Source organism: Eretmochelys imbricata, chromosome 27 (genome assembly GCF_965152235.1).
Source record: "Eretmochelys imbricata isolate rEreImb1 chromosome 27, rEreImb1.hap1, whole genome shotgun sequence".
Taxonomy (NCBI): domain Eukaryota; kingdom Metazoa; phylum Chordata; order Testudines; family Cheloniidae; genus Eretmochelys; species Eretmochelys imbricata.
In genome coordinates, this window is record NC_135598.1 from 13,126,141 (window position 1) to 13,144,184 (window position 18,044).

An 18,044-nucleotide genomic window follows, 5' to 3' on the forward strand; every position below is an offset into this window, starting at 1 on the left:
AAAGATATGCATGTGACTAAAGATGCAAAGGGGTGCCCAGTGGGATCTTCTAAAGCACCTAAGCAGTTTTGTTATTTAAATCCTATTGATTTCAAAGGAAGTTAGGCAACTAACTTGCTTACACACTTTTGGAAAATCCCATTAGGCATCTATATGAATCTTTAAGTGACTAAATACCTTTGAAAATCTGGTCCTCAGTCTCTAAGGATATGTCTACACTATGGAGATGATACCGGCGCAACTATGTCTGCATATGTTATGCTGGCATAACCCCATAGTGTAAACGCAGCATACATTAACAGAAGTGGTTTTTCTGCCAGTGTAGGAACACCACCTCCCCAAACAACGTTAGCTACATTAATGGAAGCACTCTTCCATTGATATAGCTGCATCTACACTGGAGATTATGTCAAGATAACTACATTGGTCAGGATTTTTTCACAAATATAACTTTCAAGTGCGGCCAAAGCCTAAGTAGCCCATTCTTTGGCAGAACTGAACACTTTTGCAGGATGTGGCATGGAAGCACTTTCTACTCCTGCTGCCTGTGCTGTACCTAGTTTGTGGAGAACTAGAGGACTTGCCTCATTCACCAGTTAACACTAAATTTACTTTATATATCATTTTGTATTTTGTTAAAGCAGTTTTATTTTAATTTTAATAGCTTATCTAAAGTGATCATCAGGAACCTGGATTTGTGCAGGAAATGGCCCAACTTGATTATCATGCACATTGTGTAAAGAGTTGTCACTTTGGATGGGCTATCACCAGCAGGAGAGTGAATTTGTGTGGGGGGGTGGAGGGTGAGAAAACCTGGATTTGTGCTGGAAATGGCCCAACCTGATGATCACTTTAGATAAGCTATTACCAGCAGGACAGTGGGGTGGGAGGAGGTATTGTTTCATATTCTCTGTGTATATATAAAGTCTGCTGCAGTTTCCACGGTATGCATCCGATGAAGTGAGCTGTAGCTCACGAAAGCTCATGCTCAAATGAATTGGTTAGTCTCTAAGGTGCCACAAGTACTCCTTTTCTTTCATCTAACTTTAGTCATTTAGATCAGCGGTTCTCAAACTGTGGGTCGGGACCCCAAAGTGGGTCTCGACCTCTTTTTGATGGGGTCACCAGGACTGGCTTAGACTTGCTGGGGTCCAGATCCGAAGCCCAAGCCTCAGGGTTTTAGCCCTAGGCGGCGGGACTCAGGTTATAGACCCCCTGCCTGGGGCTGAAGCCCTTGGTCTTCAGCTTTGGCACACATAGGGCAGCAGAGCTTGAGTGGGCTCAGGCTTCGCTCACCCCTCCTGGGGTCGTGTAGTAATTTTTGTTGTTAGAAGGGGGTCGCGGTGCAATGAAGTTTGAGAATCCCTGACTTAGGTGACCAATTCAGAGAAAAAAATTTTAAATGGCATGATTTAAGTAAATCCTGATTCAGAAAACTGCCACCTGAAGCCACAGACATAATTTGTCTTGATACTAGTGTATTTTCATGGACATGGTGTATTTGAGAGGCAATATGAAACTGCTAAAACACCACATGGCTTTTCCTCAGTATATATTACCACATCCTCTGCCAAGCAGTATTTTTCACTGTCTGTGGTTGAGAACTGGCATAAATGAACATGCTCTACTCAGAGTAGCTGGAATGTTTATTAATGCTGTGATTTCACTTTATGACCATCTAGATACAGAGACCTATTTCAAGGCCCCCTATCTCAAATGTTGCAATCCTAAAGGCCACACCATGAAAGATTTCCAAGAATCCAAGGACTGCATCTTTTATCTTTTTTGCCTATTAGGTGCTTTGATACTACAGAGAAGAAGCCATACCAGTTTCTAGATAGAAAGAGTTAAATAGACATATAAATGTACATAGGATATCTTTTCAATTAAAAATAAGTACATATGGGTGTAATATTTGTATCTTCCTTGAGAGATATATAGAAATTGTTTGAATTCATGGTCAATAAAAACCTAGAGTTGCTCAGCTTTTTCCTCACTGAGCAGTTACAGGGAAAAGATTACTGTGTGCAGCAGTTTAAGATTCTATAGTGCACTCTTGTTCCAGGAGTACAGAATAACCTACCCTTCCTTTAGAAAATGAAGCTGAAAGCTGTGAAAATATTCTGAGTTAATAAAAGTGGTGAAGTGATATTGATGCACAGTGCCTTGCTAGCATATATATTGTTTTATCTGAAACAAACTACTTGTTTCAAAACATTTCAGTGTATGATTTTCAACAAGAAAACTTCGAGTGAATGATTCTGCATGAGGTGCATTACCCAAACTGCCTCTCATTATCTGAAAGTCTGTCACGGCTCCCAACAAAATTGCACCCAGACTTACATAACACTCCCTTCTTCTACAGTTTTGGAATCTGATATATTATTACTTACTATACGTGTATGATCTGTTATGTCTGTGTAAGTAATACATTATAAGTTCTTTGGGGCAGGGACCATTTTTCCTTGAGCTTTTGTACAGCATTGAGCACACTATTAGAGCTTGCTAAATAATAAATAAAGTTAATCTATAAACTCATTCATAAACCCAAGATTGAAATGTACAGCATTTATCTGAGAGTGAACATTTCATGGGTCCTGTATAAATGACCTACGTACAATCTGCACATGGAGATTGTTTGATGGGAAATAGTAGTACTTCCTCCAATCTCCATATCACCTGGGAATCTGTTAAAATGTTCAGACCTCAAACTCATATTTCTCTGTTTGTATATCACGTAGCACACGGGAGCATGATCCTAATTAAAACTTCTAGGCACGAACATAACACAATCAAAGGAAGAAGAAGATCTTTAACTATTGTTTTCATCATGAAACCCTTGTTTACCTCCTGTTTCTTCATGAGGTTGACTGTGCTCTTTCATATCTTCCCTACTATCCATGTTTTCCATCTCCTGGAATTTGTTCACATTACAGTCTTTCAAAACTTCCTGTCCTTCTGAAGAAAAGAAAATGTTAAATGATAAGTAACCCTTCAATAGCATCTTCCTTGTGATTATCTCAAGGCACTTTGCAAACTTTAAAATAATTTTCACAACACTCATGTCAGTCACCATTTTACGGATGAGCAACATAGCTCAATGATTATGATCATTCACTGAGTCACGGATAGAATTGGGAACAGATCCCCAAAACCATACACCCTTCTAAAACAGCAACTATCACCAATACTATAGAATATACATCTAAAAGGAGTGTTAATCTATTTTTCAGACTTAAATATTCTGGAACTGTTCTGAGTCAGGTTAAAACAGATATAAACTGAAGTATAAGTAATTATATTTAATATGCCGTAGGACCTTGCTAATGTGTCCTAATGACTAGGAAACCCATTGCAAATTAGTTAATTTTATGAATTAGCAGATAAATAAACAAGAACTTTAAATAAAGCATAGAAAATGCTCACAAGATGTACTTTGCTCATATGGGGCTCAATCCTGCAAGATGCTGAAAACTCTGGCCCTTATCTAGTAAAGTGCTTGAACACATGCTTAACTTTAACCACGCGAGTAATCTCATTGAACCCAATGGATTTGTATCCGTGCTTTTGGAAAAATCACCCCCTTAAATAGGAAAATTGTTAACTATATCACTGGTGATCACTTTGGCAGAAACAGCAATTAATGTGCTTATCCCACAATTCCAAATTGCCTCCCAGGCAGAAAAAGGCCCAACTATCACTTAACCAGATACCAAAACCTCCAGCTTCACTTCTAAAACCTTTTCTTTTGTCCATGAGCAATGATAATTCTGAATCACATTCTTTTAATTTCTCGTCTATCACACTATTTTCTAAAATTCTATTGCCCTCTTATGCATTTACTTCAACTCAAGAGTTTAATTTTCTGTCCTGTAATGTCCATCTTAAGTTTTGTAATGTATCATCTAGTTCTAGTACATTGTGCAATTCTTCCATTTTTATTCCATTTAAAATTAACTAAGATTTTAAAGAGGAGGGTGAGAGAAAGCTTAAGGGTACAGTACCTGTAGCCACTGACTGTTCCTGAAAATTACTTAGATCCATACCTGACTGTGTATCTGGAAAGGACACAGACAAAGTAAATACTAGCAGCACTGTAAATTGCTAATAATATTTTTTAAATGATCTCTGCTCTAACAAAGCTAGAAGAGTATAATTTATTATGAATAAACCTAAACAGCAAAATTGACATTAATAATCTAAAGAAAGAGCTATCAAACAATTATTTTTATCAAGTGGAACTTGTACAATATAATTAATTTATACCCATTCTTTTTCTATAGCTTGACTAGTGTTAGGTGTCCAAAACAAGCAAACAGCATTCTTCCTTTTACAGTTTCTCAGTGTTACCGAATCAAATCATCTATGGTTTCCATTTAAGACCTCATTCTGAATGCAGCTTGATGGTAGTAGCTATGCATGGGAGGGATTTCTGTGGAGCAGAGTACTAGACGCTCCTAGATTCCCTTATTAACAAAAAGGAAAAAAGCTCCTATTAATTTTGTTACATCAAATTTGTTTAAATAGGGGTGCAAAACTAACTTTGTTTCTGAATTCTCATAGGGATACTGGGGCAGAGATTTTAAAAAACTGGAGACTAAAGATAGGCTCCTAAGTCTGTATTTAGGAACATATATATGTGGTGTGATTTTCTAAAGTGCTGAGCACCCAATAGGTCCCTTTGAAATCAGTGGGAGCTACAGGTTCTCAGCACCTCTGAAAATGACTTAGTAGCTTAAGCAGTCATTGATTTTTTTAAATCCTGGCCTGTGTAGATCAATGTACTGCACTTTCTAGATGCCTGTACTGTCATGACAACTTACAAATGTGGCTGATATTAATATTCACCTTTTTAATGGTGCCGTAGCTCCCTGTTCCTTTATTTCCTCTTTCCTTCACTATTTTTGTTCCTTTACATGTCAAAAAAATCTTGAATTGTCTTTACATAATCAAACAAGAGACCCAGAGCACATAAAACTCATTCCTGACAGTTACATAACAGAAATGCACATACTGTGGCAGTGAGGTGTTAACCACTACTGACATTTACCCCATAATTATCTATCTTTACCACCACTGTTTATGGAACATTTTTGTGGTCTCTTCAACATCAAAATGTAAAGCTTTGGTAACTAAAAAGTAAAGATGCCTGGCACTGCATGAGGTTATCCTAAAAATTCTGGGCGAGTGTGACCTTACTGACCTGCTCAGCTTAGTAAAAGTAAGTTAAAAAAAAAAAAAAGTTTTGTACCTGCCTGATAAAGTTGCTAAAAATTTTGGATCTATTTTGGTCTCTTAAATGCTTGTGTTTAGCTTTCATTTCTCAAATATTTTATCTGTGTCACTCCCACTATGGTTAAACAGTAATGAGCAGTAAACAGCAAGAAAAAAATTGATCCTTTTTAAGAGCGGGATTGTCAGAAGTATTCAGCACTGGCCTAACTCTTCTCCCATTGAACTTAAATGGGAGCACTTAGGCCAACACTGAATACTTATGAAAATCTCATTTTAAAATTAAATCAGAATCCCTATCTTCTCTCTCTCATTTAGTTATATGTGTCATTTCCATAGTGTTTATTAGCCAAGGATCCCAAAATACTTTACAGACATTAATGAGGCCTCTGAAACTCCCTGTAAATTAGGTAAATATTATTATACACATTTTACAGATGGGGGGAAATTTAGGTATAGAAAAATTAAGTGATCCATTCAAGGTCAAACAAACTCAGAGGCAGACTCCAAAACAGCACCAAAAAGTACTGGTTCTCAAGCCAGACCAGGGTGGCCAACCTGATCCTGAGAAGGAGCCAGAATTTACAAATGTACATTGCCAAAGAGCCACAGTAATACATCAGCAGCCCCCCTAACAGCTCCTCCACCCTGCTCCCAGTGCCTCCCACCCACCGGCAGCCCCGCCGATCAGCGCCTCCTCCTCCCGATCAGCTGTTTTGTGGCACGCAGGAGACTCCGGGGGGGGGGGAGGAGCGAGGGCTCTGCAGGCTCAGGGGCAGCAAGGGGTGGAATGGGGGCAGGCCCTGTGGCAGAGCCAGGGGTTGAGCAGTGAGCACCCCCCGGCACACTGGAAAGTTGGCGCCTGTAGCTCCAGCCCCAGAGTCGATACCTGTACAAGGAGCCACATAGTAACTTCTGAAGAGCCACATGTGGCTCCGGAGCCACAGGTTGGCCACCCCTGAGCTAGACCATAATATTTATTCTAGGGCTGTTGATTAATCGCAGTTAACTCACGCGATTAACTCAAAATTAATCGCGATTAAAAAAATTAATCAGTGTTTTAATCGCTCTGTTAAACAATAGAATACCAATTGAAATTTATTAAATTTTGGATGTTTTTCTATATTTTCATATATATTGTAGTCTGTGTTGTAATTGAAACCAAAGTGTATATTATTTTTATTACAAATATTTCCACTGTAAAAACGATAAACAAAAGAAATAGTATTTTTCAATTCACCTCATACAAGTACTGTAGTGCAATCTCTTTGTCCTGAAAGTGCAACTTACAAATGTAGATTTTTTTGTTACATAACCACACTCAAAAACAAAACAATGTAAGACTTCAGAGCCTACAAGTCTACTCTGTCCTACTTCTTGTTCAGCCAATCGCTAAGACAAACACATTTGTTTACATTTACATGAGATAATGCTGCCCTCTTTTTATTTACAATGTCACCAGAAAGTGAGAACAGGCATTTTCATGGCACGTTTGTAACTGGCATTGCAAGGTATTTAAGTGTCAAATATGCTAAACATTCTTATGCCCGTGCATGCTTCGGCCACCATTCCAGAGGACATGCTTCCATGCTGATGATGCTTGTTAAAAAAATAATACGGTAACTACATTTGTGACCTAACTCCTTGGGGGAGAATTGTATATCCCCTGCTCTATCTGCATTCTGCCATATATTTCATGTTATAGCAGTCTCTGATGTTGTTCATTTTAAGGTTTCAAAGTAGCATCCGATGAAGTGAGCTGTAGCTCAAGAAAGCTTATGCTCAAATAAATTTGTTAGTCTCTAAGGTGCCACAAGTACTTTTCTTTTTGTTCATTTTAAGAACACTTTCACTGCAGATTTCACAAAACTTTTCACAAATGCTTTCAGAAGTCTTAAAAGAGCAACACTCTGATGCGGAAACTACAGAATCCAAACCACTAAAAATAAAAATCAACCTTCTGCTGGTGGCATCTGAATGAAAATGCGTCAGTCCACACTACTCTGGGTTGTTATTAAGCAGAATCCGTCATCAGCATGGCCGCATGTCCCCAGGAATGGTGGTTGAAGCATGAAGGGACATATGAATCTTTAGCGCATCTGGCACATAAATATCTTGCGATGCCAGCTACAACAGTGCCATGAGAATGCTTGTTCTCTCTTTCAAGTGACATTGTAAACAGGAAGCGGGCAGCATTATCTCCTGCAAATGTAAATAAACTTGTCCGCCTGAGCGACTAGCTGAACGAGAAGTAGGACTGAGTGTACTTGCAAGCTCTAAAATTGTACATTGTTTTATTTTTGAATGCAGTTTGTTTTTTTACATAATTCTATATTTGTAAGTTCAACTTTCATGACAAAGAGATTGCACTATAGTACTTGTATTAGGCGAATTGAAAAATACTATTTCTTGGTTTTTTGGTTTTTTTTTTTACAGTGCAAATACTTGTAATCAAAAATATATATAAAGGAGCACTATACACTTTGTAGTCTGTGTTTTCATTGAAATCAATATATTTTAAAATGTAGAAACCATCCAAAAACATTTAAATAAATGGTATTCTATTATTGTTTAACAGTGTGGTTAATTTTTTTAATTGCACGATTAATCGTGTTTAATTTTTTTTAATCGCTTGACAGCCTTAATTTATTCATGTCTCTTCATCCCTTCTAAGTCACCATGAGATCTCTATATACGATCTAAAGCAGAGATATTCATAAAGACAAAGATGTCATAATGTAATTCCTAAACATAAAGAGCTAATATCTCTCCCTCTCTTAAATCATTTGTTTTTCATTTAACGGCTATGGGATGTCACAGCTCTGAAATCTAATAACTGAATGCCATGTCCAGATTTATATGAAGTCTGATAATTCAGTAATATCTGGATTGTGGGAATAACTTAGCATTTTGACCTCTTCCTGGTCACTTCTGACTCTTTTTGATTTCTGAATAGAGTTGCATGTTGCAAAATAAAGTCTTCCAAAGTTAATGTTTGAATGTGTAGTTCAAGAAAGAACTTAAGCATATGCTTGAGTGTCTAAGTGTTTTCCTGAATTGGGGCCCAAATTAGAAGGAAAGTAATTGGGGGGGGGCGGGGTTGGTTGTCCATGCTAATTTCTATAAAATAATGTTATACTTTTAAATGCTTCACAATAAATGCCCTAAAGGTTGCCTTGAAGGTACTTCATTTTGTATGACAGTTTTTTCCACTAAGAGACAAGGTGGGTAAGGTAACATTTTTTATTGAACCAGCTTCCGTTGGTGAGAGAGACAGTTTTTGAGCAACACAGAGCTCCTCTTCAGGTCTGGGAAAGGAACTCCCAGCATCACAGCAAAATGCAAAGTCGAACAGATTACTTAGCATAAGTAGTTAGTACATATTTTCCACTGGTTTTCTTGCCCATACATTTCACCAGGTACCTTATGTAATGAAAAAAGAGATCCCTTAGGTCAAAGACTTTCAGACAAGACATCTTCTGAAGAACAACCACCAGGGAAAGCTAACATTTGTCTTCAATCCCATTTACTACCGATATCAAATAACCACTTGATATGTTGATCATCAACTAAATAGAAAGGCTAAGTAGTTTTGTTCCATTAATGTTCATTTCCTTCTGTTTTACTCTCCGACTTTTTGGGCAACCATTTGCCGATCTGGTGGGCATCATTCACATGCAGTATTTACTGTACTTGTTCCACATGTATTATTTTGATTTTTCCATACTCTGGTTTCAGCTCTAATCTTTTCATAGTTGAATGGACAAATAAAATGTTGGTTTTAGCTACATGACATACATTCTTAGCTCCTGATGGGCCTCATCCCAAGATAAAAATATCCACCTCTAAAAAGGCAGAGACTGTCATTCACTACAAGTTTGTACAATGCCTAGCACAATAGGACTCAACCTGTTGGAGATATTTAGGTGCAACCGCAATATAAATGTTAAACAATATGTTTGATTTTTTTAATCAATACTTCAAAAGAAAAAAATTCTCTGATATCTGCAATGTAGATCTCAGAAATACAGAAAGCTGTGTTTTATAAACTATAACATATGGTGCGTAATTTGAAGACCTACTCTAACTTTCACAAAAATGTACAGTACAGTTCTCCAGTTCTGCATGTCTTCTGAATTTTTGACAGCAGAGTCTAAGAAAATAACATTTTGACCAAAAGTGGGTGAATGTATACAGAGACAAAAGTCACTTATGTGTTATCTAAAACAGGCTGATCTTTAGGCAAATTATGGAGTACATCCTGTTCTATAACCTTTTTGGAATAACTTGAGATCTTAAGCATCTCTTGAAGTGTTCTCAAAAAGGAATCATCTGGCATCATGTGATATTACCCACCATTACACTAAATAAGAAATCCAAATGCAAAATCCACCGTTCATGTATCTCATGGCACTGAGTGAATACCTGTCCACTGATATATATATGCCATTCCTGTGGCTTTCTTTCAGTTTTTTTGTTCCCCCCCAAATGAGCACTATCCCTGTTTTTTTCCATCAGGAATGTAAAAGGGCTAGTATTTCCTTCTGACTATGCAAACTCCTCAAATACTCTCCATTGGGAATGAGCACAATTAATAATAAAAGAAAAAATAGCTAATTCTCTGATTATTAATGTGTTCTCCAGTTACATTTTCAGTGTAATAATAAACTGTGAAATGTGAATTAGCTTTCCATTTTCATGTGATAAGAGATCCTCTTCAGAAGCCTATTTTATCTGAAACCATCAATCATGGGAATAAAAACAAATTACTACACATCTTAACACTTCAATAATCTGTTTTTTTCAAAGCCTAATTTATTATATTCAAATCATATCCAAAGAAAAGGTGTTAAAATGCTCAGCAGAAAAGATAGGAGTCCATTGGTTCATGCAATGCAACTTTTTTCATATTTGTCTTATATCATATTTGAACACATTACATTGTCATGTTCCAAAGCCACAGTCAAAAAGTTAAATGCAAAAAAATTATATATTACTAGAAATACTGGACTTAGAAATCAAGGAGTTTCACAGCTAAGGCATTCGATTTGTCATTTTCTTACCTTATAAAGTCTAAATATGAAGGCCTAGAACAGTGTATGACAGGCTTCTACTGTGATACTTATGGGAAACTCTCAGCTGATAATAACTAGGTATATGTCCAGTTGGGACCATTGATACCAATTCTAATTAGCTGCATGTTTATATCTGCTAGTTGTACAAACAACTAGTGTATGTACCAAACAGCCTGATTTTGTTACACTATCATATTTTTATTCCACTCTGACATAATCAAGAGGCCTTAAAATGAGTGGGAAAAGCTCCCTATGCGGACATGGGGGGAAGGGGGGAGAGGGAGGGCACCTGGCTGGTGTGGAACTGGTGTAAGGACTCTGCAGGGATCAAACTCCCAGAACTAAACACAGTGGGTATATCAGGAACATGTTGGGGGCGTGGCTGCACTGTATTGTGGCAGCTATTTGCTTGAGGGCCCACAAATGGACTTGGGAAGCAAAATATAAATTAAAGTTACCTAGAGACCATCTTAAATTAGGGCTGATCTATGTCAACACAGTTTTTGTACCACTATATTGATTTAGAAACCAATATAGCTAAAGCACTACAACTCCCTAGAGTGGACACAGTTATACCACATAAAGGTACACCTTATTCAAATAAGTTATATATAATATAATATAAGCACCTTTGTATGGTATTCAATCAGCTATACCAGTATAAGAACCTTTATATTGTATTCAATAATCTATACCACTTTAATGCACTAAACTGTAATAATATAAGCATCTTTAAAGGTATAACTGTGTCCACACTAGGGAGCTGTACCATTTTAACTATATCCATTTTTAAACCACTAGTTATGGTGGTACAAAAACTGTTTAGACCAGCCCTTAAGCTCTCAGTGCAGGGACTATCCCTTTATGTGGATTTATACAGTGCCTTGCACAAGAGGACCCTGGCCATGAGTGGGGCCTTTGGGAAATACAGCACTATAAATTAATTAAATTAATTAATATTAAAAAATAATGACATTATGTATCATGTTTTTTTCCCCATTCACTAATACCACAGTATTTGCATAACTTTCAGGCCTCAATATCCATTCATCTGCACCTGGTTTTCATCAGACATTAGTCTTCTCTAAAGGTCCTTTCTTCAAGCCCTTATGTTTTCTTCATATATCCTCAGACCTCCCTTCTCAATAAAATATTTTGAGCCAAATCCTTCCTTGTACCATGTAGGTGTGCTAGGAGAAATGGACATAGGAAGCCTCTGTGCTCCATGAAAACAGTAGAACAATATCTACTTAGCGCTCAGAAAAGCACAAGGTGGGGCTCACTTACGTATCGGCTAGTCCTTATAAACTTCATGGGGGCAGGAACTGCCGGCTAGGGTATATGGGAAATGTGCAGCTGACTAAAGTGTATGTTGCATTTGGTGTGCAATGTTCATTTACAAAACAGAAGTAAAGTGCAACAGGTAGTGAGATTCACTCTATGCCAGCATCAGAGCTGTCAAATAATACTTAACAAAAAAACTTATTCAAGGGATATTATTTTATGAATGTTTTATTCTGTCATTTGACCAGCATACAGAAGTGGCTGAATAACTTGTGAACATATGTAATTAATCAAGTATTCAATGACTTGTGATCTTGTCAATTAAATATACAGTGAATAATATCTTTCTATTGGCCACACATCTAACCAGCGGAATGGCAAGTGTGAATCTGTCACTGTTATGTTCTCTTCTCTCTGTTTGCCACCACCAGTTAAGAGCAGGATTTTGCCTTCTTTATTAGTATACAGTTGCACTGGAAAATGTAATAATTCAACATATCAAGGATGAAATCTTGGCCCCACTGAAGTCAGCTGAAGTTTTCCAATTGACTTTAATGGAGTCAGCATTTCACTGCAAATACCTATTTCACAGATTACTATTTGCATTCTCTTGTATTTTCAATTTCTAATGACAATTATCCCTGCTATTGTTGCATGTAGTAGAGAAATTAAAACTATTTACTCTGTCTTGATACCATCTTAACAGGTGCAAGGAACCTCTGAAATAAAAATACAACAGTCTAGGCCTCTGTCTGCAATCAGAACTACACAGTTTAAATTTTTAATCCACCAAGAGTCCTAATGCAAGATCAGTCTTTATTACATATAGTATGTAATTTCTTTTGCCACTGTCATATAATTTCCAATATTTTTCATATTCGAAACCATGTTATACTTCTAACACGTGAACAAGGGAAAGCCTATTTAATTTTCAGGTTGAAGTGCCTTATTTGGCATTTCAAACTTCAATAACTTCCTGAATAAAACACTTGGCCCTATTTCATCTTTTATTAAACAAAGTTATTTCTTTTCACTTTTTAGATTATATCTGTGTGCCTAATAGTATCTTTCTCATAGTCTCAGAGAGTCCAGCTAATACGGCATTAAAGCTCTTTCCCTTTAAAGCATTCCCTTTTTCCTAGTAATTTTCATTCCCTTTTTAAATAATTGAGACATTTCAATTTTAGAAATAAATTATGTCATAACCTAAGTAGACTAAACTGATTCTTTTCCACATTTTCCACCATGGGTCTCTGCTAAAACCAGTATGCATTTTGAAAATGACCTTGAAAATTCAAAACACAAGAGTATTCAGGTTTTTAGTCTATAGATCCCTCAAAATAAACATGATGGGACTTTAATCTGGTCCTATAACATTGTGCTACTCTGACATCCTTCCCCATGGACTGTGCCTCAAGATGATGGAAATGCCCATAATCCTGAGAACTATGCTGGTAGGAATATAACCGGTAGGGCCACCCATGTCAGATAGGCTGAAGGGTAGGAGCCAGACCAAAGGCAGTCTACCTGCCCTCCTGCTAGGAGGTTGAAAGAGGGCTAACAACCTGTTCCTGCAAAAAACAAAGCCATTACAGAAATATACAATACTTCTCGGCTCAATATTGGAAAGCTGTGATGAAGGCCCTATGTTCCCCATGGAATAAAGAGGCATAAATCAAGCCAGTCTTATGGACTATACAGTACTTGAAATTAGACTTCGACATATGTTGGAAAATATAATATCTAGCAGTATGCAGTTATGGACAACATTCTGATTTTCACTTTAAATTTTGATCTACATTGCATCTATCTTAAGAAATTGACCTTGTGTGGTATGTAGGATATCTTTACTCAGTTTATGTTTAATGCAAATGTTAAACTCAGTTTAAATGCAAATACTAATCACACAAGGTCAAATTCTGCATTCCTTAATAAAATAAACTTCCCCTAAACTCTTTTAATATTTGGTCAAGTAAGGACTACAGAATTTAGCTCATAAACACCAGGCCCAATCTGAAAACCCTTACTCTTGCAAGTAACCATTTATTCATGTGAGTAAAACCTCACTGACTTCCGTCAGATTACCTCTTCTTTTTTTAGGGCAGGAAAAACAAGGGAAGACATCCTGGCCCCACTTGAAGTCAATGGTAAAGCTTCAGTGGAGCCAGGATTTCCCCTAAAAGTGTAAAACTAGGATTATAAAAGAAAACTTTATAGTTATTGTGTCCAAAGAGAATACAGTGTAACTTTATTCTGTACAGCATCTTTCACATAAATTGCATCCGAAAACATAAGAAACTTTAGTACACTTCAAATGCATCAAGTGAACTTCAGAGTGTAGGATGTCACATAGGACCCACTGGCAACATTAAAACTTGAACCATCAGTAGCAAGATATATTTTACTTGCAAGAGTTTTTAAAAGACAAATAAGCAAATTTTTGGAGAAAAAAATATACATTTCACAGAGATAGAGGCCTGCTCATTACTTATTCAGAGACTGTTCTCATTTGCTGAATAAAAACATACAGTAAGTAATCACAACTTGATCAACTAAGAAAAATGAAACTGACACATGCAAGTAGACCCATTCTTTCAAAGCATTCACGGCTATCAAGCTGTGGCTACCCGAATTGAGTCAGATTGTATTTAAATTATGAGTCTCACAGAAATGTACATCTCAAAATCTTTCATCACAAGAGGGCTAGACATTGTTAAAACAACATTTTAATTTAACCTAAAATAAAGGGGTCTCCCCCTCCAAGTGAGTGAGAATAGGCAGGGCGGATTTTACTCTCAGGCTTTTTTAACATGAAGAATCGAAACAATGTATTAATAATCTCACTCTCAAACTACTAGTGAATGGGACTAATTGCAAAGGTTGTTAACAATATGAAGAAACAAAGTATTTTGCCTCGTTTCAAATACTAGAACCTAAATTAACCTGCAACTTCTTTTTAACTGGATACGAAAGTTGCGTGCGCTTTTTATAAGCACAAAGAAACCCACACGCCCTTAATTCGTTAAAGCCCAGAATATGAGCTGTAGTTAAACCAGGCTCTAAATCTATAACTTTAACATCTATGTTGCACAGGTTCTGAAATTAAACGTAGAAAGAGGCTCGACTCGTTTCCTGTTTTATTGCAACACACGATTTGATTCCACCTCTATGGATTGCAATCTGGTTGCAGAAAAGGTGGCAAAAGAAGAAACTTTCAACTGACTGCGAGGACAATCACGATTTATAAAATACTCCATTAAATACGATTAAAGCAACAAAAAAAAAAAACCCCAGAGGTCCCTAAACCGGTGCACTACACCCTTGTAAAAACAGCAGAGTCTCTTCTCACCTTCCATGCTGCTGTTCCACGTGTGCTCCCTACTCCACGTGCTGGTCCAGGGCTCTAGGATTCTCAACTGCAGCAGGCGGGAGATTCCCAGCGACTGGGCTTCCGCTCTGGATAGGAGACTGTGACATCAGGCATTTAAAGGGACAGGAACTCATTGTCTGTGTGATTAGAGCGGCGCCGGGTGGTGGTTTGAAAACCTCGTGCAAAACTGCTGCGAGAACACACAGCCCCTGTAATCCCTTTAATGAGTCTGGGTGCAAAATTTCAACCTCTGGCAGGAGATATGGGTACATTTCAGAATTAGCTGTTATTATTGTTAATTAATTAATTTAAAAATTCATTAATTTCATAAAAAGAAAAGGAGTACTTGTGGCACCTTAGAGACTAACCAATTTATTTGAGCATGAGCTTTCGTGAGCTACAGCTCACTGCATCCGATGAAGTGAGCTGTAGCTCACGAAAGCTCATGCTCAAATAAATTGGTTAGTCTCTAAGGTGCCACAAGTCCTCCTTTTCTTTTTGCGAATACAGACTAACACGGCTGTTACTCTGAAACCTGTCATTAATTTCATGTGATTGAAATATGTTTAATTTCAGGCACAAAAAATGCCACCTCGATAGCTAAAATGTGTTACCGGCAAGTTATCTAGAGTGGGAGGAAATTAGTGTGATTTTGAGAGTTAAACTTTTAAGACCATGCATGTTGATAGGCGGAGGCAGTTGGACTAGTGCTAAAATAAACATTTAAAATGTCATTAGGATTTTTTAAAAGGCTTCTTCATAGTCCTGTAACCTGAGATTTATAAACATCATAACGTTTTACTTTTCTCCAGCACCCTTTATCCCAAAGTGCTTTGCAAACAACCTACAATGCAGAGGCATTGTAATGCAGATATCTGAGGGATATAGGGTCCTGCCTCACCAATCTGTGTGCAGGATGCTTAATAATAGTGCAAAGGAAGGGGGGATTTTTGGTAGGGATAGAAGGGCAAACTCCTATTCTCACACAAAGCACCAGTGACTCAAAAAGTGCCATGGCAAACCCTACTCTTAGAAAAAGGGTCACAACAGATGTCATGGATCTTTATCTCCATGTCTGCAGAGATGACTTTATGACCTTCCAAGTAAAGAATCAAAGGCAGAGTCCCCAGAAACATGCAGATACTACTTGGAGAGAGGAGCAAGTTGTACAAGACAGAATAACAACGCTTGCCATTCATGGAGCTACAGCAGTGGCAGAGTTGGGAACAGAAGCCAGGTATCCTGATTACCAAATCCATGTCCTATTCCCTGGATTACATTGTCTCCCCAGAAGCTTCAGAAGGAGTCCCAAAAGCATGGGATCCATCCTGGAGGTGTCACTGGTGAAACTGGGAATGAGGTCTTTTGTGACTGCCCCTCTCCATGATCCCATTAACAGAAAGGGAAACTGGGCTCTGAGTTGCTGAGGATGTTATAACATCCCTAAAATGTGGTGTCCTAAGTCATCACATCTTGACATTTACATATCTTAGTTCCCAGTGACTTGTTCCACAGAAGTTTCTTCACATGCACAACATTATGGTTAAAAAAACATGGTTCTTTTAAAGGAATGGCCAAAGTGCATTCAAGGAATTCCACATCTCCCATGTCTGCCCTCATCTTTAATACAAACAGGACGTCAGCAGATACTAGTTTCCAGCATGGATGACACATCTTGGTCCAGTTGAACTACTGTTGTCTGTAAGATATATGCCTCCATATTAAACATAAAAGACAGATGCAATGTGTTCCATTCAACCACTTTGCCATTGTAGCCCACATTTGTGAAAATAGTTTACCACTCCTTCCATAAAGCAGGTGATCTAATGGGCCCATAATCCATTAAAACATTTATCCAGTTAAAAATTGTGCTTATCATTTATACAGTGGTTTTCATTTGTGAAGTCCTTTACAAGTATTAATTCCCACAATACCCCTTAAAAGCCAGTGGGGGCTACTTTGTTTCGGTCATCTATTAGTTACTCCAAAGACAGTAACTACTGTATTGCTAAGAATTTGACAGGAGTAACTCAACTACCTTGCCTTGATGGGTTTGTGACTCATTTCTTACAATTTGGCAAGGGTAGTTTAGGACTTTGTTTGAATGAGTGTTGCCAATAGCATGCCAGCATGCCCACACTCAACATGAAAAAATATTTTTCTTTCTTTATATTTAATTTCCTTTATGTGTAACTTGGACTGGTACTGTTTTTCCATCATGTAAACATAGTGACATGGTCTTCAGAGACTTGCATCAACACTGTTTTCTCTGTGTTATTCACCCTCACAGGCTTGCATATATATTAACACGCTATTGCTGAGACTACACTTGGCATCTCTTTAGGTTTAATAAAGGAAAGTCAATGATTGTTAGCTTTTAAAAAAAAGCAAAAATAACTCAGTTGTTTAAAAAATGACAAATTACAAAGATGCCTAGTAAACACCAGTAATGATTAACTCCATTCAAAAACCTTTACTGCTAACGATGAATCATCCTTGTTCCTACAACTCAACAAAAAATAGCCTGAAACTGGCTCTAATAAACACTTGGGAACCAAATCAGTTGAAGTTTTGAATGTGCAAGAATTCACATGTTAACTAAAAATAGTTTTGTAATTTTTTTATCAGAGTTCAGAATTATTTACCAAGAAATGGCCCTATGAAATTTTAAATGGCCTAGATATTACAATCTCCACATCAGCAACCAGCATCATCACAAGAACAATCAGCTCATGACATGATTTGACATCATCTTATATTTGTACCTGCAACTTCAAGCTCTGATGAGACAAAAATAGTGTAGAGTGAAAGTAAGGGGGGAAAATGAATACTTTAGATTGAGGCTTCTATTCTTATTATCAATATGGAATACTTAATTTTTAAAAAAATATATTTTACTTAATTCGGCCTTTGTGTTTTTAGGACTTGCAGCTTGTTTATGATCTATATATTTGGCAGTTGAGAAATTAAATAAAAGCATTGGAGTAATAACTGGACTGAGAATTAATTTATGTTGTTACTTGACATTTTATGGGAATGATTACATCTCTAAGGTTATGGAGGCCCAGTTATGCAACCCATAC

The 18,044-nt window shown here is 37.2% G+C and overlaps 1 protein-coding gene across 2 annotated transcripts in view; it reads right to left on the bottom strand.

The window, feature by feature from the left end:
• IKZF3 (IKAROS family zinc finger 3) overlaps window positions 1-15,025 on the bottom strand; it is a 54,321-nt gene extending 39,296 nt beyond the window's left edge. For both annotated transcript variants that reach the window (XM_077806331.1, XM_077806329.1), the window contains exons 1-3: window positions 14,941-15,025; window positions 4,005-4,058; window positions 2,848-2,958 (exon numbers count right to left, since the gene is read on the bottom strand). In XM_077806331.1, coding sequence (XP_077662457.1) covers window positions 2,848-2,958; window positions 4,005-4,058; window positions 14,941-14,947 — 172 coding nt within the window. In that variant the 5' untranslated portion in view covers window positions 14,948-15,025. The remainder of the gene's footprint in view (window positions 1-2,847; window positions 2,959-4,004; window positions 4,059-14,940) is intronic.
• Window positions 15,026-18,044: the final 3,019 nt, after the last annotated feature.